General features: G+C 33.1%; 1 protein-coding gene across 4 annotated transcripts in view; it reads right to left on the reverse strand.

Moving 5' to 3' along the window:
* Positions 1–1,135: 1,135 nt before the first annotated feature.
* EPHA7 (EPH receptor A7) overlaps positions 1,136–22,445 on the reverse strand; it is a 165,816-nt gene continuing 144,506 nt past the window's right edge. For 2 of the 4 annotated variants that reach the window (XM_081251359.1, XM_081251357.1), the window contains exons 9-17: positions 22,186–22,241; positions 17,670–17,783; positions 16,656–16,841; positions 16,015–16,076; positions 14,333–14,542; positions 13,465–13,614; positions 5,156–5,349; positions 3,780–3,935; positions 1,136–1,634 (exon numbers count right to left, since the gene is read on the reverse strand). In XM_081251359.1, the coding sequence (XP_081107485.1) occupies positions 1,520–1,634; positions 3,780–3,935; positions 5,156–5,349; positions 13,465–13,614; positions 14,333–14,542; positions 16,015–16,076; positions 16,656–16,841; positions 17,670–17,783; positions 22,186–22,241 (1,243 nt within the window). In that variant the 3' untranslated portion in view covers positions 1,136–1,519. Of the gene's footprint in view, positions 1,635–3,779; positions 3,936–5,155; positions 5,350–13,464; positions 13,615–14,332; positions 14,543–16,014; positions 16,077–16,655; positions 16,842–17,669; positions 17,796–22,185; positions 22,242–22,445 lie in introns of all 4 variants that reach the window. The other 2 variants (XM_081251358.1, XM_081251356.1) reach the window with 1 other exon arrangement.

The raw sequence follows: 22,445 nt of genomic DNA on the forward strand, positions 1-22,445 counted from the left end.
TGCCCACATTATCAAACAAGACCAATTAGGACCGATCCCTGGGATCTTTCTCTATTAAAATCATTATAAACAGCCCAATTCTCTTTGGAAATACAACAGTTCAATTCTGGGGTAGTTCATGATTTTCGTTACTTTTGAAAGCATTACTCACAATATGTATACATTCCTGAAATAGCTATAAAGACACATTTAATTATTGCTTATGAAATTCTAACACAGTAATCAAATAATATTGTTTAATAAAGCTTAAAGAAAAAGCCAGACCCTTCACTTCTTCCTTACATGGTAAAAAGCGTTCTTTCATTTAACAAGCTTCTCACATCAGCGTTCACATATAAAAAGACTTTTTTTTTAAACTGCAGTGGTGATATTCTGTGCAGCAAATTTGTTTTTGAAAGGTGAAAATTGTGAACTGCCCCTTTTATCATGCTTCAGAGTTCTAATAGAAAACTTAATTCTTTCCTTTCATGTTTGGACTGCATTAAACAGAATAGGATATAAAATATATGTCAACTATTTCTCCTAAATTTCCTAATGTCTCGATATTGAAAAAATTGTGATGTGCTCAGATTAAATTTTAGATAACACTGGATAGTCTTGCTTTCAGAGACTTGCCTTCACCAACGTTCTTTAGATGAAGTGCCTCATCTTTTTTTTTTTATAATCATAAACCTACAATTTGAGTTTTTATTAAGTTCTGTCTAGGAAAATCACTCTATAAACAATCTGTTAAAAGTGCCTTATAGTATTTATGGATCATTATTGCTTTTTTCATTGAAAAGATAGTGTGTTGTCAGACCTTTACAAAAAAATTTCTTTTTAAAAAATATCAGAGCGCTTGGCAACTTGCATTTTCTTGACTACCTGCCAATTAGCAAACAATATCAAAACAGCACTGATTAAACAAAATTAAATGGCACAAAAGGGATACCAATGTTCTGACAGAGATATATCTTCAATCATGCTATGTTTTTCTTTTTAATTGGAGATTCTTTCAAAGGTACCCAGTGTAGCAATGTGTCATGGATTAACACTACAAAGGTCCAAAGCTATAAACAACTTTCTAAAACAAAGTCTTTATGAAGAATAAACACAAATGATTTTAAAAAGGGATAGTCTGAAATCACGTGTTTAAGGAAAATATTTCATTGATTTTAACAATAAGATCATGATTTTATTTGACAAATATATTCTTTCTTAAATTCTTTATGTACATTTTAAAAAGTCTATCAGATAAAAAGGAGGTTAGAGAGCTCAAGGTGTTTGGATGTTTTTCAGGTAGTACTTTGTTTATTGTCACTGCTGTTTTCCTGGCCACCAGTGGTGGATCCTAAATTCCCTTTTTATATATTCTGGTGGCACTTAGGAGTTCAAGTCTATAGGTGCTTCTTAAATCTTCTCTTCACTGTAGGAAGGACCCAGGATATCAACTGTCTGCTAGCAGCATTCTACGCATATACTGAAGGCCAGTACTGTTCTCTTGTGGTCCATAGTCTCCCTCATAAGGGAGAAACGCTTATCACACTTGAATGCCAGTTCCATGTAAATGGAGCATTTGTGCTCTCATAGTCTGAATGCTGCTCATGATTTTCTTTTGATGGCCCACCAGTGTGATCCCTAAACTCATCACATCCCTGAAAAAGACAAATGCAGTTTTTATTAGTTACATTACAAAAATTTTATTTGGTAGTAAACTGTCATCAACTCTTTAATTAATATGTTTATCTTAGGCACACAGATCTTATCTTGGTGTTCTTGGATATTAAGATCCTATTCCCACAGTGGGTCGGATTGGCAACCTGCATCAACATTATCCTTTGTAAAACCCTGTTACTCAAGATCTCAATTTGTCCTGATCAGTTATTTTTAAACTATTTGACCTTTTTTTTTTAACAGTGTGAGGTGACTTTATTTTTTGGCCGCTATGCACGACTTGTGGGGTTGCTCCCTGAGACCAGGGATCAAACCCGGGCCCTAGGCAGTGAAGGCACTGAGTCCTAACCACTAGACCACCAGGGAATTCTTTGATTTGACATTTTATTTAAGAAATGATCAAAGCCTTAAAATTATTATTAACTTAAGGTACAGCTAGGAAACGTTACTTGAAATGTAGTATTCTTGAACCTAAGGAAAGTTTAAAACATTTCATTGTTTCAATAAGATACAGTATGAATGGAAACATTGCATGGCTCTAGTAGATCAAGAATCATCAAGGATCATACAAAGTATTATACTGAGTTTAATTAAGGTGTGGTAATCCTGAGCATATTATTGGTTGTATACTTCAGTTTAGTACCATCATTTGACCACATTTTGGAAAAAAAAAATTCCTTAAAGTGTGCAATACCTATGTTTAATAGCCTAAATTTGCCATATGCCAGCTGTATCTATTAGCCAAAAGACTGAGCTTAGGTATTTACAAGTAGCTAAAATATAGCCACAGTAGAGTACTGTGATATTTCATAGCCGTGGTCTAATAAGACCTTGAGAAGCACAGTTTTTCAGGGGAGTAGATTACTTTGGAGAGACAGGTGTAATTACATCAGCTCTACCCACGTGGTGTCCAGCAGAAAACCAAATGAGAGAGCATGCACATGCTGAAATTCATGTATATGCCATTTCCTGACATGCCAGGAAAGAGTATATGATTGCTGGCTTTCTTCTCATCTGAAAAATGTGAAACACTTCTCCCAACAGTACATAAATAGCATCCCACTAATAGAACCTTGATAATTGTTTCCCATTTTCAAACACACTGACTGAGAAGAACTGCATTGCCTGTAAGAGTTATACTGCAGCCAAGGAAGCTGAGGTCCAGAGATACTAAATGTATTTCCTAAGACTACATAATCAGTTATAGAGCCGGAAAGAAATATTTAGTTCTTTTTACCTCCAGATCAGAGCAATTTCAAAAACTGTTTTATCAGGTCATTCTTCAGTTAAAAAAAAAAATCAATCAATCACAAACCTTCCAAAACTTAAGTTAAATTCTTATTATGGTTAATTGAATTAGGTGTCCTTTGACCTCTTCAGGAAGTGCTCATACTGGATTTCATAATGCATTTTGGTATTGAAATTTCGAGATTTTTAATATCTGATACAAACATGGTGAAAGAAATCCTCTTTTGCAATGGAGAAAGTTTCCCCAGTGACTAGGAATCTAAATAATACAGCAGGAGTTTGGGATTGATATGAATATACTGCTATATTTAAAATAGATAACCAACAAGGACCTACTGTATAGCACAGGGAACTCTGCTCAATACTCTGTAATAACCTAAATGTGAAAAGAATTTGAAAAAGAATAGTTATACATGTATAACTGAATTACTTTGCTGTACACCTGAAACTAACACAACATTGTTAATCAATTCTACTCCAGTATAAAATAAAAATTAAAAAAGATAGATAATACAGCAGTTAATGAAAGAGGAAGTCTCACTGGGTGGTGTTTTGAACTCTGGCTATGGAGACAAATCAGCTACCATTTACGATTGAGTCAGTTTAGGGCAAATATTTAAATTCTCTGAGCCTTAGTCTTGTCGTATGTAAAACTACTGACTTAATAAAATTGTTGCTATGAAGGTTAAAAAAGATATTGTATGTTCAGAAGTCTGTTTAGCAAAATGCCTGGGACATAGTAGGCACTTATTAAAGAGACAATTTTCTCCCTGATTTTAGGGTTCATACCTCTTTAATATATGGAAGATGACCTAAAGTCTAATGTTTGGATTGCACCTGATACATTCTTCAATATAATTTTGCAGGTTTAAGCTTACTCGATAGTCATCCTGGCGACTGATTCAAGGGAGTTGTAGCCGGCTGCTGTGAAGTTATCTTTATATCTTTCCATCTTAATAGCTTGTAGCCATTCTCCAACTGAACAAAAGGCAGTGAAGTCAGGAGTGTTTTGATCCAAAAGAGGGCTTATTGGCCTGGGTGAGAATAATACAGAAAAGCAAAATTTTTCATGAATTACAAAAGAAAGCATGCCTTAGCCCCACAAAAATAAGGATATAAAAATAAAATTACATATTTAATTGATGTTGTAATAACAAATAAACAGATATGTTAATAAAAATCTAATGTGTAAAGTTTGCCCAATAATTCCAAATTCCAAATGCATAAACAACAAGGTCCTACTGTAGAGCACAGAGAACTATATTCAATATCCTGTGATAAACCACAATGGAAAAGAATATGAAAAAGAATGTATATATACGGATAACTGAATCACTTTGCTGTACAGCAGAAATTAACACATTGTAAATCACCCATACCTCAATAAAATAAGTTAAAAAAAAACCCTACTTACTACAAAATTTCTATTTTATTTAGATATGATGACCAGCAGATTGCATCTTCCATGTACTTTTCAGAGTATGGTCAACAATATTTGTAATCAGTAAATATTTGTTCATTTGCTTCTCTGAAAGTAACTGGGAGTAAAGAAAGCACATCTGGCTGTGGACTAACTTGTTCAGAGGGTGCTTTTGAGAACATAATGCACCCACTGTACTAATGGCACCCCTTGTGCGCCTTGTGAGTTCATACATCTCCGCAAGGGCCTGACTACAGTACAGACAACAGAGCAACAGGTCTACCTGGAAGCTGAAGCCGAATAACTACTAATCTAAATTACCATTACCATGAAGCATGTATGGGGTGGTTAGGTTATTTTTAATGGGTATACTTCTTAAATCATGTATTGAATTACCTAAATAATCTTTAACCTCATGGAATCATTTTACTATGAAACTCAAAGCAAAACAATCCAATAGATAATATGGATATAATAGAAAACTAGGGCAACAGCAATAAAAATCCATGTAATATTGATAATTTGAAAATGTGAAGTGCCACCTAATCACACAAATCCACTTGAGAAATTTTTCTAAAATGACAGCCAGTGATATTGATCATAAATTTTATTTAAGGCAATAAAAATGAATAGATCTCTTTAAACACTGATTTAACTAAGGCAAGCCATCTGAAAAGAAAAAAAATAAAAACTTCTATAAAGATAAGAAATTTAATATGGACTTTAATAATTTAACACAAATGTCAATTTGCCATTGGGGTGGGGCTGAGGAGAAAAATGGTTCATATGAAGTTTGAATTTCTCCCAGATTTCATTTCTTTAGCTATTTCTTACCTACTACACGTTCCCAGGGGTGTCTTCAGACTATTTGGGTTTCGAATCATTTTGTCTAGAATTCCAACTATCTGTTCAAACTTTGGCCTTTCCGCACGTTCCTTCTGCCAACAATCCAACATCAGCTGGTGCAGCCCAGCTGGGCAGTCCATGGGTGCTGGTAAGCGATAACCTTCTTCTATTGCTTTTATAACCTAATAGCCAAAAGGACATTAAAATATTACTGACTGAGGTTCAATTATAATCAAATGAATTGCCCAGGAGGCAAAGTGATTTATCCAGATAAGAGTAAAGTACACTGCTATGCAAAAGACTTACTTATTTTTTCCAAAACATCCATGGATATTAAGCATGCTATTAAAGGGTGCATGAAGCGCAGGGTATGATGACATTTCCTAGTTAATTCAGCAATAGGGAGCAGCAATTAAGCTCACCCAGGGCGCAACAGATGGAAACTTTTTTAATGTCATCCCAGAGGTTTTCAAAAGGGAGGATGTTAACGGAACGATTTTATTGTATATAGATGTTCATGTGCATATCTTCCCATACATTTATGAATTCCTCAAGTTGTAAAAAGAAGGTCTGAGTTACCCAGAATTAGCCCCTACCACAAAGTTTCACTTTTTGAAGAGTTCAAATGATACTTTTCAACAAGATATCCAAATATGTGAATGTACTATAACAGAAAATGTTACCAAGCACACCATTATTTTAAACAATATGAAGCTTATATACTGACGAAGTGTATAATGTTACAAGATACAGTATTGTGCTAGAACCAATTTGTACTCTTCATAAAGGTGATTGGATCACTTCCCAACTCCAAGTCCTGTGACCTCACACAGGCAGATTGAAACCAGCCTTGGGGGATGGAGGGAGGGAAGTGTTATACCAGGAAATTGGGAAAGGTTACAAATCAGTTTCCCACTCAGAGTGCTGGCTGTTAAACTTTTATCAGCACATCATTAACCGTTTACATCTATTAACAGCCTAAGAGGCTATTTGTATCAATCTTTGAATGTTAATGCAAACTAAGCCTCCATAAACATTTGTACACGGCAATCAGAAAGTCCAAAACTTACTTATTTAGACTTGGGTTTTTTATTTATATGGAAAGCAAAAAAGATTTTAAAATCAGACATTGTTACAAATCTGAGCAGCACAGGGAAAATAATAGGAAAGCAAAAAAACACAAATAAGAAGGACTTGTAAAACATCAAAATATTATTCAAGAGGGATTAACAAATCCTTTGATACTAACATAATAGTAATAGAAATGTAGGAAAAAATGGCTCTCTGGAAAAAAAAAAGAGGTAACCCTGAGTTTTTGAAGAAAACAGGACTAAAGTAGTCAGACAAAAGCTGGCTTTAAGAAACGTCGATGAACAATATTTGTAGGGAAACATATCCTTAAGATGCTTGCTGACATTCAAGAATAGCACATTAAAATGTAAAAGGTTGTAGGATGGAATAAATAAAGTAGCTAGCATCAACAATTTTTAGAGAAAATACTCTGTATAAGAAAAACCGTGTCCACTTTTCTTTAAGGAAAATTTATATATGCAGATTGATAAAGTTTAAAAGGTAAAGAGATAAACTTAAATAGAGTAATTTTTGAAAAATTTCATAAGTATAAAATCTTCAACCCCAAATCTCGCCTGATCACTAGGCTGTAAGTCCAATAGTTTACTAGATATCTTCCCCTGGATTTTCCATAGGAACTTCATACTTTATTGAAAATTGAATTTTTTACCTTCCCCCAAAGCTCTTACTCTTTCAATCAATTAATGACATTTCCAGTCATCCCATCCAGAGAGCTGAAATGAGAACAATCTAGACTCTCTTACATGCACAGCAATTAGTCACCACTTTCTGATGATACTACTTCCTAAATACAATATACTCAAATGGTAGAAGTATTTTTTCATATATGTATATGGATATCTGTGTGTGTGTGTGTGTGTGTGTGTATACACATACACAATGCTGTAATTGGAAATGGCTTTACTCTGAAAATTAGGTTAGTGGGTCGGTGAAAATTATTTATTTTTGCTTATGTACTTTTGTTTTAAAGCTTATTTACCCTAAAGTTTATTATTAATTTTGAATACAACAATTTTTAAAATGTTACCTTTATATTTGTTTTATTAAATTGGTATGGGATGGTGTTCGTGTGGTAGAAAATACCATGAACATAACAGATTAAAATACAACACATAAATATATATTTATTTTTGCAGTAATGGAGCCATTATCCCATAGGTATGTAGTTATGTCTTTACCAAGTCTCACACTATGGGATCTTTCCTTCAGTACTTTATTTTGAATAACAGCTATGGAGAAAACACCTTAGCATTAAGTGACTTTAATCATGTTGGTATTGAATGCTAGTGAAAGTCATATGAGAGAAGTTTAAAATTTTCCTGTTTATGACTCTGTAACTACAAATGTTGGATATCATTGTAAACATTCCTCTATAATATCCCTTTAAAAAGCACACAAGAAAACATACACAAATGGGACCTCTGTAAAGATCACCAACATATAACTACAAGAGGAATTAAATTAAAAGAAAACTTTTAAATGCAGAGAATTTCATGTGGCTTTGTATAAGACTCCAGGGACAGCGCTATTTTAGGATTCAAAGGTGCTCTATGTTAAGCAAGTTAGATAAAACTAAAAATAATGTGCTTTGGAAAGCTGGATTAAGTTATTTAAACAGTGGCTCAAGTTGTGAATAAGTAAATAAATAACTGGTAAAACTTTATATATTCAAAATGACCAAATAGTAAACATTTTTTTTACAGAGAAAAGAGTGGTTTTCCTCTATTTTGAGGTTGCTTGTATCTGAACATATGCAGTATTTTCCTGAATTGATGGGACTCCACTCCCGTGCTCATAAGATTGGGGCAATGCTTACTATTTTCTACCACCTCCTATTTCCCCACTTGTAGCTTTTTCTCAGAAGTTCTGAAAGGAACAATGCAGGTAGAGAAATCTTTCCTTTTTTATTTCCCTCTAAATAATCTTTTAAACGTACATCTAAACCTTATCATGATCCTCTTGACAAAATACCCTTCAACAGTTCTCCAATTAGAATTCTTTGGCTTTGAGTACAATATGTTCTTAAATCTTTGTGCCAATGAATAAAGTAACATGAAATAACTCTTACAGAATGAAAGAGTTAGTAAACTTCTGTAATTATCCTCTTGCACTACAGAAATTTGACGATTCCTAGTATTAGAACAGGGAACATTTATCAACACAAAATGAAGTTTCTAGCTCTCAAAAACACAGTGGTTTACAATTTTTTAAAGGAGCAGCAGCAAAGTATAATTAAAATAAGAGATGCTCTGGACTGGGAATGGACTTTGGGACTCCAAAGTTGCCATTAAGAATCATGCTCCTACGTACAGGGGCACCAGAGATACGTGCTGGGAACCTTGGTCTCTATAGAGCATAGTTTGGCATAATTCAAGGCAAGCCTGTTGAGGATAAACCCGCCCTCAAGGGATGATTCAGCCAGGAACTGAGACTTGAGGCTCCGCAGGTTTTATCTGGTTAGCCTGCCAGAGAAACAAGTTATCTTTTAAGGATACAATAATCATAGTAAATATTTATTGAATACTTACTATACGATTAGCATTGTTTTAATTATCTCATTTAATCTTTACAAAAACCTTATTAGGCAAGTATTATTATATTGATTGTAGAGACAAAGAATCGGAGGTGCTGAGAAGTTAAGCACAGGGAAAACATCACATAGCTGTCAGTAGAAGAGACAGAATTTGATGGAGGCTGTCTGACCAGAGCCCATGCTGTTGAGAGCTGCATTCTATTTCCAACTGGGAAAACAAAAAGTGTGCTGTGCAAATAGTTACACGTTCTCAGAAACAAGAAAACACACAGTAAGATGACTGATCCTACACTTCTTAAAGTGTTATGTAATTATCCATAGAATTCATTTAAAACATCTTTTTGTGAAATTACTAGAAACCCCTTGGATTTGCCTGTCGAGATCTAGCCTTAACATTATAATAAAAGTCAAAGAAAAAAAGGAAAATATTCACAGCAATTTCTAATTCTAGATCATTCCCAGAGGAATAGGAAGTGACTAGGGTAAATGACACTTTAATAGAACACTGGGATCCAACAGGGGACACTTCTTAAACTGCAGAGAAATACTTGGAAAACACACATTTGCTTGCCGAGATGTATTTCAATATTACTACAGTATGACACTAGTTAAGAGAAAAAGGAGCACAGACAGACCCCATGATAATGGGCCTATAATAACTCAAAATGGGAGATAACATGATTGGCTTCTGTTCTCCACTTATGCCCATTTTCATCTCATTAACCTCACAATAACATGACCCACATTTTATGCAGTTAAATATTTTGGACCCCACATACAGGATTACAGCAAAGTTTTATCAAAAAATCCACAATTTTTTATATCTTAATATAAAAAAAGTAATAAATCAGTGGTGACTTTTAAAAGGAAAAGTTGAGGGCTCACAGTTTAGCTGAGAATAAACTTAGTTACAGGCATATTATATTTTCAAAGCTCTTAAATGTCTTTTCATGGGCCACTTTAAAGAATTATCTTTATGTCTCCTATCCTTACGGATGCTTAATTTTTTACCATCCTTGTGACTACCTACCAGTAAATTGGATGATTTATTGGCCTACCTTAAGGTAAGAAGAAATGACTTTGTTGAGTACTATAAACAGGAAAAAAAGTAATCCATATAATGAAGAAATTTAAAATTTCATAATTTGACTATGAAAATTATATTCGGACTAATTAAGACATAAATTCAATTAAAAGAGAGCTGCTGTGAATGCCAAATATAAGTATTTCCAATTTGTGTATTATGTATTATATTTGACTGCATTTATACATATAAGTTCTGTCTTTGAAAGGTCATTAATGGAAAGGGCTAAACACCTACAGATTTTAAAGAATGAAAGTTGGAAATTTATTGGGAAAGCCTACCCTCTTGGTTTTAACTGCAAATACCTAGATTCTAATTGCTTCCATTGCAGTTAAAACTCAGGAAATGTATGGGCACATGAAAAACAATGAGCAGTAATCCTGTGATAAACCTATTTGGGTGTGGTTAACTTCATACATATGCATATTATCTTTTCCCAAGATTTTCTTGCTTATTCCCGGCTTTAGAGTGCAACTAAAGCCTCCTGGCACTAACTCATTGATTTTACAATATAGTCAGCCCTCCATATCCTGGGAGGATTCTACATCTTCAGATTCGGCAGCCATGATGAAAACATTTCAAAAGAAAAAGGAAAACCAGAAAATTCCAAAAAGCAAAACTTGAATTTGCCACACACCAGTAATTATTTGCACTGCATTTACATTGTATTCACATCTACTTACATAGTATTTATATTGTGTTAGGTATCATAAGTAATCTAGAGATAATTTAAAGTATACAGGAGGATGGGCACAAGTTTAGTGCAAATACAATGTCATTTTGTATAAGGGACTTGAGCATCCTCAGATTTTGGTATCCGCCAAAGTCCTGGAACCAATGTCCCATGGATACTAAGGGACTAGTGTACCTCTTTTTTATTTCTTCAGAGTGATCACAGAAACCTCACTTTATTTAGCTTTCAGCCTAGAATTCTGTGGAGTTCCTGACAAATATTAACTATCAACTTAGATCTTGTTCTCATGGTGACTTAAGAAAAGACTCTTGTAATCCTAGGTATTGAAATTTGAGGGATTTCTAAAATCCCTAACAAATTTCTAGCAACTAAATTTAAACAATATAAAGTGAGTTGATTCAATCAAGGGTGATTCTCTCCATCAATCTAGACTGATTTTTTAAATATTAATGTCTCTGAATATCTGATGAAAGCAACATTCCCAGAAAAATAACATATATTCACATATACAGAGGATTTCCATATGCATCAGGGAGTTGGCAGGTCACTTAAGTCTCTCCATGGTCTCCTACCCAGAGACTCCAAGAAAAAAGCTTTTCTCTAGAGAATTTTTTTTTGCTAGAATGGAATTCATTATTTTAAATTATCCAGTTTTCCCCACCATTTGTATATTGAAGATTAAACATATAATTGCTCAAATACCAGTTTAACATAAGTATAAAATAATGAATATTATGCTTTAAGAAGAATATTAATATCAATTTCACTATAAAAACTGAACTGCATAGATAATTTCTTGTGCTTGAATTTAATAATTTAATAATTCAGACATTTGTGATTAAAAAAAGAAGAAAGATGGTGCTAAAATATTCTAGGTCAGAAGTAAACTTCATTGTGCCTATAAAAATTTCATTTGATCAGTAAAAATATTTATTAATGCTTGATAGACTAAATATACATTTATGATATTTAATTTTCAAAAAAAACCAATAGGGAATACTAAAAATTAAATTGAAGATATTTTTTTTTCTTCTTAACCATTTCTATTATTTATTTTTAGAAGTTAAGGGAACTTTGAATTTAAGTCATCTTATATTCCTGTCATTCCCTTTATGTTTGAATCTAGTACAGAAGGAAGGTGTCAAAAGAAATGAAACTCTACCGAGTGTCTAGGGAAATGTAAATATTTCTCTTTCTCTGCCCCAAGGATTTGTTTGCCCACATTTTGACAGTCCATGAAATCTTTGACACTGAGACCTGTCAAATATTAACAACTTTGCCTCTGCCAAACGGACTCATCATTCAGACTTTTATCTTTGAAAAACCAAAACCAAAAACAAACAAACAAAAAACCCAAATAAAAAAATTTTATGTCATTATTCAATTCGAAATAACAAAAGATTTCACTGGTTTCAAAGCTCCCCCTCTTTAGGCTGTGAATTTTTCAGCCAATGCAAAAATTTGTTAAAAAATGTATTGAAAATTACCTTACCAACAAGCAGTCTCATTTTAGTTGTCTAAAAATAGCTATTTATAAGTTTTAAGAACCATAGGAACTTGATGTGGAAAATTCTAAAATAAAAAAGAGCTACTAATTTTATATAACAATGATCATGATCTGTTTTTGAAAAATAACGCAACTTTAATGTTAGTCAGCGTCTATTGCTGTCCATGTTTATAGTACCTCGAGAATTGACTACTCCAAACCGGTTTGCTTGTCACATCCTTCCTTTCAATGGTAATATAGAATTTCTTCAAGCACCACTTATGTTTTTACTCTATTCTTCAAGAGCATGCATTTTTACCATTTCCAAATTCCTTCAAAAAAAGGCTTTCATCAATTTGCCCCAACCTAAACTTCATTTCAAATCAATTAACGATGTATGCATCTCCCTTATAGGAGATGCAGAGGAGTCTATTTGGTTGGTCCCCATACACTTCACTAAGCCTTTATTTCTGGACTTTCCAAAGGGCTCCCTTGGTGAATTCTCTAATCAACTATGAACCAAGGTTTTCTCCATATTTCTAGTTCAAATCCAGGGTACCTTCCTAGATTTTACATTTGCTCTACTTTTAACTAAATTTCACTCATATTTTCAATAAATTAAGCCATATGAATCTGCCAGTACTTGAAAGCTTCTGGCTTATAAAAATGTTAATTTTATAAAATTCAACTTAGAGAAGCAAATATTTACTTGCACTTATGCTATATTGTTTTATAAATGGTTTCTTGGTGTGAGATGCATATCAAGAACTATCGTCAGCTTCTTAAAGGATAACAACGTATCTTATGCCTTAGTAACAAGATACACATTTAATAAGTTGTATTTTTAGAAGAAATTTCCAAAGATAGTCTCATTGTGATTACATTCTAAAATATCACTATGAAACAACAATATTGGTCATAAAATCTAGGTTATCTCATGAAATTAAAATTTAAGTAAATCAATCAACAATAGATACTTTAAACAGATTTTATCAGGAAATTAAAAAAAGAAAGACAAACTTCAACAACAAAATCAAACACAACCTTCCTCACCCTCCCCTCCGCAAATGATTCTTTTATTCATGTGACTCTCCCACTACAGGTGTGCAAGCTCAGCATGATTACCTTTATTAAGGAGAAATATCCTTTGCAGGCTTCTATTATGTCCAGAGAATTTAAATAAAAAAAGAAAAAGCAATTCTTCAAAATGAAGACAAAATGAAATTAATTGAACCACTAATTTATGGTAATTATTGTGGTGATTTGTGGTAATAATTGTGAAAACTCAGCAATCATCTTTTTATGATTCTATAAATTTTCTTCTTATGAGCCATTACCTACACGTTCCCATAATATAAATATTAATGTATTAAATAAATCCTTTTTGTTTAAGTAGTGTAACACCTACATCTTGATTTGACATGTCCCAATAAGGTCTTTCTCCATAAGACATAACTTCCCACATGACTATTCCATAGCTCCATACGTCACTGGCTGATGTGAATTTCCGGTATTGGATGGCTTCAGGTGCTGTCCACCTCACTGGAATTTTTCCACCCTGTATAAAAAGAAATTGACATTTTAAGTATGTATAATAATGTATAAAACATTTATAGCAGAACCAGTAAACTACAGTTAAACACTTGTGTATTTGGTTGGCAATCAGCAGTATCAGGTCTATTCATCTTGAATTTCTCTAAGTGCATTTAAAGTTACTAATCTGTTTTTTTTAAAATGTCAGAGTTAAGTTTTCATTTTTAAGGCAAATCAATAATGGACCTATGTGGTTGTAGGGCAAGAGTCTAGTCGAAAGGACAATGACAAATTAGACAAAACAGATACTAAAATGGAATGAAATATTGGAATAATATTAATAGTATATAAGTAAATCCTCATATTTTCCCTTTTTCTAATCTTACAAAAGTTATAAGAATTAGCATAGTTAATCTTTTATTAAAACCTTTATTAAAATGGGATTATATTTTTCTGCTACAATTATGACTGCTAGTAACCAAATGTTGTATGTGTATATTATTTATATGAACATCCCAATATAAAATAAGCTGTTCTCATTTTTATCATTACTTCTCATCTTAGCTTATATGTAGATTGTAAAAGCAACAAAGATTCTTCCAAAAGGAAAAAAATAGCAAAAACAAAAAGCTGAGATCAATTTGCCTCTTTTCTCCCATTTAGTTTTGTATTATTAGGCCCTGCTTTCTTGGTAGGAAAATTGCAGGAATATGAAAAGGTGCAGTAATAGACTTTTTTCTTACAGTCGTTGTATAGACAGCTTCTGGATCGTCCTCTATAACCCGGGACAGGCCGAAATCTGACACTTTACAAACAAGATTGCTGTTGATAAGAATATTACGAGCTGCAAGGTCCCTGTGAACATATCCCATATCGGCCAAATATCTCATTCCAGCAGCAATTCCTCTCAGCATTCCTACCAACTGAATGACTGTAAATTGCCCATCGTGTTTCTACAGGAAGACAAAAATTAAAGTCCAGTTAGCTATACTTTGAAAGGGAAAAAAAATCACCATGAAAAATGTCTGCACCCTAGTCATTTTCTGTTGTATACTAGGAATCACCAGTTAATTTTCTATGTAGTGTAGACACTTGTGAAAAACATAACAGGTGCTGATTTAACTTGATAGTCAGGTAATATAAAATAGAGTTCTGATAATCATTTAGTTATTTATATGGATGTGTTGTTAACATTAACTAATCATAATTTCAGATTGTGCAAATCCAAAAGTATATGCTAATTTTTAAATCGAAGTTAGGGAATGGAATATAAAAAAAAAAAAGATCCCTGACAGCTGTTTTCCTCACTTGCCAAAAATTGCACAAATAATCTAAAAATATAAAAGGGATAAAGATACATATATTAGCTTTCTTTCTCCAAATGGTAAAAAATGTAAAGGTGAAAAAACTTTTGAGTAAAGATGAAGAGAAACTAAGAGGTAGAAAAGGATTATACTGGCTGACTTGGTTTTCATTTTATACTTTTCACTGCTATCTGTAGGTACATTACTTATAACCAAGATTCTCTAAAATACATGTACTAGCAAGTAGAATTGAGCACTCTTTGTAACCAAGTGGCCACCATATATTTTTAACCCACAGATTTCTCCAATTGAATTACAGATATGGTGCATGAGGACCATGGATTGAGCAGATGAGCTTGCTAGGTGAGGCTTTCTTCCAGAGAGTTGACAGTTACGCATATCATCTTGCATGTCATATGCAAGATGACAGTTGCATCTTGCATATCATCAAGATGCAGCAGTAAAGATCTCTCAAAATCCTCTGAATCCTTACTAAACTTGGTTGAACTTATCATTCTAGATCATGTATGTTCTCATTATTTTCTCTTTTCCATTTGAAAAATGTTAACATGTGTTCACGTTCTTAGGTGGAAAGTCTCTGAATGTAAAAATACGTATGTTTTTACATTTAGAATTTATTATTTATACAAATAACATACTTGTAACTCTAAAAAGGTTCATTATTCTTTATTTTAGGCTCGGTGTTCACATAACAATATAACAGAAATGTTTCCACAGAGCAGAGCTGGGATCATCCTACCAACATTGAATGGCTATCTCACTTCTCAGTCTTCCCTGTATTACGTCTGTATTTCATTTATAATTGTACTGAAAAAGTAAAATGCTATGCTACAACAGGTATTCAAATTACAGGGCTTCAGGTATCCTCCATACTTGTGGTAATATGTCAATGGAAACTATTTTTTAACTACATTGTATCCTTAAATGCTCAAAAATATTCTAGTTCAATCCAGTCTAAGACTCTTTGAATCTGCTTTTCAAAGACAATTTTGTGACCTGTTAAAGTTTATACTGTTCACATTTTACACTGCAAAGAAAAGTTCAGAAAATTACATTGGCAGCATGTATATTTAGAATGGGAGAATAACTTTGTTACTTACCCTGAGAAATGCATCTAGGGCTCCATTTTCCATGAATTCTATTACAATCATGACCGGTTTCCCTAAAATTACAAAAATATATCCATAAGAAAAAACAGTGTTGCTTCCAAAACTGTAATCTAAACTTTGTATTTATCCTCTTTCTCACTCCGGATAAAACACATGGTGCTCTTTTGAAAGACTGACTGGGTGAGTGGTGAGTATTTCTAACGCTTTTAGTGCTGCTAAATGCAAAGCGTCATTAACTGTCTGTTTGGAATGTGGTCATGATTCACAAAATTAAACAGTAAAAGTCAATGTGTTCTTCTGACTCCTGCTTTGTGAACAAAACTCAGAGAAAATGACACCTTACAGAAAATGTGAAGACTAAACTGTATTACTTTTGTGGCTTTGAAGCTAAATGAAAATATCTGTCACTCCATCTATCTATCAGATATATTCTTTAGCTCTAAACCTGCATTCATTTATCCTGATTTTTCTTCTGAGATGGTAACACAAAGAAAATGTAGTCGGTTACATATCAAGAAAAAAAATTCATTAAGAATATGCAATGTATTTACAATTTGAGTTTTTAGTATCTATGAAATAACACTAATTTCTGAGTGTTCGCTGGATAAATGAAATATATAATCAATATCTACCTCTTGTAACAACCCCTTCCAAATGGACAACATTTGGGTGGTCAAACTGCCCCATGATGCTGGCTTCACATAAAAAGTCTCTCCTTTGTTTTTCTGTGTAACCAACTTTCAGGGTTTTTATGGCTACCGCAACATCTCTTTTCCCTGGAAGTTTCAAACGACCACTGCAGACTTCTCCAAATTCTCCTGAAGTAACAGAACAGGCAGGTGTATTTTAATTTCAGAAATATTTCCTCTCTCAAAGTAAATGCATTAAATTCTTTAAAAGCACTTTTAAACTTTCCTAAACTATCTGTTACACAAACTATTATTATTTTTTAACTGGGTTAACAAAAACTCTTTCAGAAACAACATTCAGGTTTGAAATATGCTGCATAATGTACACTGCTTACTAGAGTATAAGGGCACATTAGCAAATTCTAAACATTGCTGTTGTTTTCACAGCTTGAGAAGCAAATACTTCTCAAAGATTTAAAAATCTGGAATTCATATCTACTTATGTCTGCTAGATTGAATGGACTTGATCCAAAAATGTATAATTATTCTGAAGATACATTGTATCCATAGAAAATAATGCTCCTTTTAAGTAATTCATACATATTAATTTTCTACATGGAATTACACAGCAGAACAGCTAATACCTAAAGCTTAGCAGGAAGGTGGTAAATCAAGGCAGAGGAAATGTATATTCCAGCAAAATTCGGGACATTCTAATTATTTTAAATACGAAGTCATTTCTTGGACAGGCCAGAACTATTATGAAATAGCTTATAATAGAACGATATCTTAAAAATCCAACAGAAGACAAAAGATACACGATTCTCTGCACTACATGCTTCTTTTTCACTTTTTTCTTAAGATTTCATAAACAAGTACAGGCTCATTGCTTCTAACAGTTCAGGTAAATGCAAAGGTTCTATACTTGAGTTATAATTATTTGCCTGTCATTATGATGTATGACTTTCGATCTTGGCTAAATGGAACAGCTGAACAAGGAAGCTACAACAACCTTACCTGCTCCAATCACACGCTCAATTTTAATACAGGAGGCATCTAGCTCCTTGGCGAATTGATGGACAGCTCTATTTGGGTCCTCATAGGTTTCAGGGTCAATGTAGGTTTTGGTGCCTGGAAATTTAACTGTAATGATGTAAGAAAGCATGACTGTGATGAAGCAAAGCACTTATTGTGCAGTCAGCCCAGGAATTTCATTATGCAGAGTGCTCCTTGGAACAGTGAACTTGCTTCCACATCACCTGATTCACAGCAGTTTTAACAGACTACTTCAGTCTGTGGGAGTATAGGTATTATATGCAAGCTTCTATAGGTAACATAGGATCCAGCTCATAGTTTACTAACTGAATTGCTTTTCCAGTAAATCAACAAAGGACATCACCGAAATTCTCTGACATGACTCTTATCAGACTGGAGGTTTAATTAAATTCATTGCTATCATGGCATAGTTCAAGCCATACTGAGGTTTGTAATGGACTTGGAAACACATTTGTAAATCTATCATTCAGTCAATCAATCAAATTAATACAATGGGAAAAGAAGACATTTCATTTACAGGTAGCTTACTACACTGACAGCAATATTAAAAACAGTTAGACATCTTACTTATTCTTTTGATTTATTTTTTTAAAGACCAACCACCATTGACATAGACATATAAATTAATACAAGATGTGAGGGACTGCTATCACAGAACCAGAGAGAAATCTACTATGACACAGTTTCTTCTTCACCTTGAAGGGCAATAGAGGCCAGATGTACAAAGTGCAGAGTAAAGTTAGAAAATTTACAATATTCCTGGGATCTGTTAACCATGTATGACAGTAATTTGAAAGAGGAATGGTTTATATGAACTTTCAATTATAAGGCTCTGGAAGATCTTAACTGCTATGAGGAGGTAGCCAATATGCCTCAGAAAAGGTAGTCAAAATTCAAACAACATAGAATCATCTTAAAAGTTAAAATCTTCTTAAAATGCACCCAGAAGCATGCAGGTAACAGAAAATGCTATGTCAAGTTTAAATCAATTACAATAATGTATTCCAAATCTAATCATTTGGTTAAAGACAAAGATAAGATAGATAGGCATATATTTGGTTATATTAATGCAATGAAAAGATACACTATATCCTCAAAAAAACTTTATTGTTTTTAACAAAGCCACTGAACAATCTTTTCATTAAATCTTACTATTTGGAGAACAATATATTTCTTTATGTATTACACTGCAGCCTAACTGTGCTTATGTCATCACATCAAATTGAAATTATATTTTTAAAATAAGCATATAACAAACAAAAAGAAGCAGAATGTATAAAGGAAAAATGGGATTTAAAACTCTTGAATTATTCTGCTGTAGTTGATTGTTTATCCAAAATTGATTGTCTTAAACAATTACTGTTGCAGTCTATAAAACTGACAGATGCTCATTTGTTACTAAAGCTGAACATGAAAAAAAAACACAAGAAGAAAAGAGAGAGGGGATAGAAAGAGAAAAGAGAGAAAAAGGAGTACAGGGAAGGGAGGGGAAGAGAAAAAGAGAGAAGGGAAGAAAACAATAGGTTAACCTCCTAGATTGGTAGGCAGATGGAGAATGAGCCATCTTCTCCCTTTTTATTCTCTTCCTTTCTTTCATTGTTTTTTTGTTTTTGTTTTTTTCTTTTTGGTTTGGTTTTGTGATAAGGAAGCTGGATTGGAGGTAGCCTTCTGCATCTCAAATGGGTCTCTGATGGTTCTTTATTCAAGCTGTCATAAAACATTTTGACAGGCCAGAGCAATTTTGGCATAAAAACATGAAATACTGCCCAGCTTGGATTCAAAGACATTGTTAGAAGAAATGGTAGGAGGAAACAAAATGTAAATTGGAATTGCTTCACTAAACTCCTCCATCGTGTTTATATCTTAAAATGTAACACTTGGGGCCATGGAGAGTGGAGGGCACCTGATACAAATGACTGGACATTCTATTAAATTCAGTGCTCTAAAAGCTAGTAAAATGGTTGCTTTCATGTTTCTGTAAAAATTCAATCTGGTGTCTTAGCACCTAAGGAAATTGTCTGTATACTAAAGGAATAAAAGGACACCAACTTGTAAATAGCTGGTGACCACAGTGTTGTACTTTACGTATTGTAAATACAGTCATAAAATCAAATAAAATGCCTGGTTCTCATCAAATGACAAGAAAAGGTATCCTTGTAAAAAGGGTAATTCAAAAATATAAAGGATTTACCAAGATAGGACATCTTAAGTGTACTTTATATTTTTTTTCATTATTCGTTTCAAAATGGATGCTTTAAAATAAGAAAAATTTTGATGTAATTTCTGAATATTTTGGTCTATTGTTTTTCCTGATTTAAGAGTATGAGCTTTTTGGGTTTTAATGTCTCATTTTCATTTCTCATGAATGTTAAACATCTTAAAACCACCACTGATATTTTGCTCTAGAGATGAAAACTGTTTACATATACCTCAAGCTTATCTTTTCTATGTTAGCAGGTAACACATGCAGCTTTATTTTTTTCTAATTACAAACTGGATGTCAAATGTAAAAAAAGGGTATGGCATCAAAATATCAAAACTGAGTGATGACAATTAAGCATTAGGCTATACATCATGTTTTAGGTAAGCCATGTTTTATTTTACCTTCAGCATTAACCTGCAAGCTAAAAGTAAAAAAATACTAAGAGGCAGCATTTGATCATTTGGGGATGTCTCAGATATCCTCAATAAAGAAGAGAAAAGTGACATACTGATTAAGGTATTATTAAATGATTTTGCCATCACATTATTCACATATGGATAGAGTCAAGGATTCCAGCCACTATAGTCTTATGTCACTCTTCTATATGCATTTTAAACTAGATACAAAAATTAATGCATTCAAGTTTTGATCCTCTCCTTTCTGTCTGGGGAAGTGTTAAAAGTATTCTCTCATGTCATGAAAGAGAAAAAAATGTAACTTCCACTTTTTCTGTATATCCTCTAGGTGTAAACGGCCTATGGTACTCTCATTACTGGGACTTGTCACAAAATCACTGCCAGATTAGCAAGAGGACGCACCGACATTGGGAGCATATCAAATCATCCTGGGGGGAGGGGCAGAATCACATGTATTCAGTCATAATCAGGAGCAGATTTAAGTCTTGTGGGGCTTGAACTTTCTACAATTTGGGATACTTTCTTTAAGAAAAAATATTCTACACACTAACTTGCTAGGGCTATTCCAGGGCCTTGAAAGGAGTCTGTGAAAGTGAGGGGCCTTGAAACTTAAACTTCATGATAAAGCGCCCTTTGGTCATTACCTTTCACTATAATTTCTAGTGTCCCAATACCATTCCTGCCATCAGTGGTTGGAATTTTACAGAGTTTCATCATCAATTTGGATATGTAATATGTAAAACCACTTTTCTTTTGAAAACTAAAGTTAAGGGAACTATTGGTTCAACAATTAATAACACACTGAAGAAACTTAGGCATGATAATAATGGTGTTCACAATTTGTGTTTTTTCAACCACACATTTCCCTGATTGATGCTTACATACTCCTGTGACTTTAGAAGGGGTATATGACAATATCTTCTTAGATACTGACATAAGAGTTTGATAAATAACACAAAAATAGATGTAATTCTTATGCCATTTACAGGAAATTTATCTCCCCATGAGAAATTTTCATAAAGATTATGGTTACTAAGAAAAATAATAAATAAAATTATTTTTCAATATTTTCAAGGATTAAAAATAGGAATAATGGGTTTGGATAAAAGCATCATCAATTATCAGAACTAAAATCATTTCCCTGTTAGGATTTTACTTTGACTGAAAGAAGTCAACATTTACTTGCATGGCTCTCAGTTTTTCACTTGCCATCTACATGCAACAATGATAAGATTAATGCAGTCGGGCATCTATTTTCTTTGGTTCCCTGAGCTTTCTTCTCATATTATTTCTAAAATGAACTTTTAAGAATCAGGTAGCCCAGATCCACAGGAAAACATCAGAGGATTGAATCCTATTATTATACTATTTACGTCCCTTGAAATATCATCTGTGATGGACATTTTACAGTAGATGGAGAGAAAGAGGCTCCTTAGCTTAGCCTTTCATTATATCATCACTCATTGGGTAGAAAAAGAAGGGCCTATCCTTCTAACTTGAAATGAATTCCTGAGCTACAACATGGGCACATGCAACATTTAATCAATCATTATTAGAATGATATGAAACACTTGGGCAAAGTTTGAAAAAGGAACATTTGTGACATAAAAGCTACTGAATATCCTTGCAGTTATATTAAAATTTCTTATGAGAGATTACATGTTTGAATATATTTTTAAAAAATTCACATCATATGATCTTCATTCTGCATATCTTGTTCAAATGTTTTAAAGTAACATTTTGAGCTCATGATATATTTTCAAGCCTGATACATTAGGAATTTATTCATGCCAATATTAACAACCAGGTTTCTGTATTAATTGGGGTAAATAATAATAAAGAAAAGCCAAACACTTACAATGAAAGTAAAGCTCTTCATCCCCTTCTTGGTCAGCTTTGCTATAACCACAGTGCCTGGAAAAAAATCAGATTTTTGATGATTATTCTCAACCAATAATCTCACTTTATATATTTAAAATTCAGTATCATATACCTTAATTACTTAACAACATGCTAGTTAGAGCTATAAACAAAATACATAAACTTTCTGTCCATAGTTCTGAACTCAATAATAATATAGCAGTTCACATGATTTAAAAAAAGCAGAGAATATAAAGT

The sequence above is a fragment of the Mesoplodon bidens genome (genome assembly GCF_964165515.1).
Source record: "Mesoplodon bidens genome assembly, chromosome: 12".
Classification (NCBI taxonomy): domain Eukaryota; kingdom Metazoa; phylum Chordata; class Mammalia; order Artiodactyla; family Ziphiidae; genus Mesoplodon; species Mesoplodon bidens.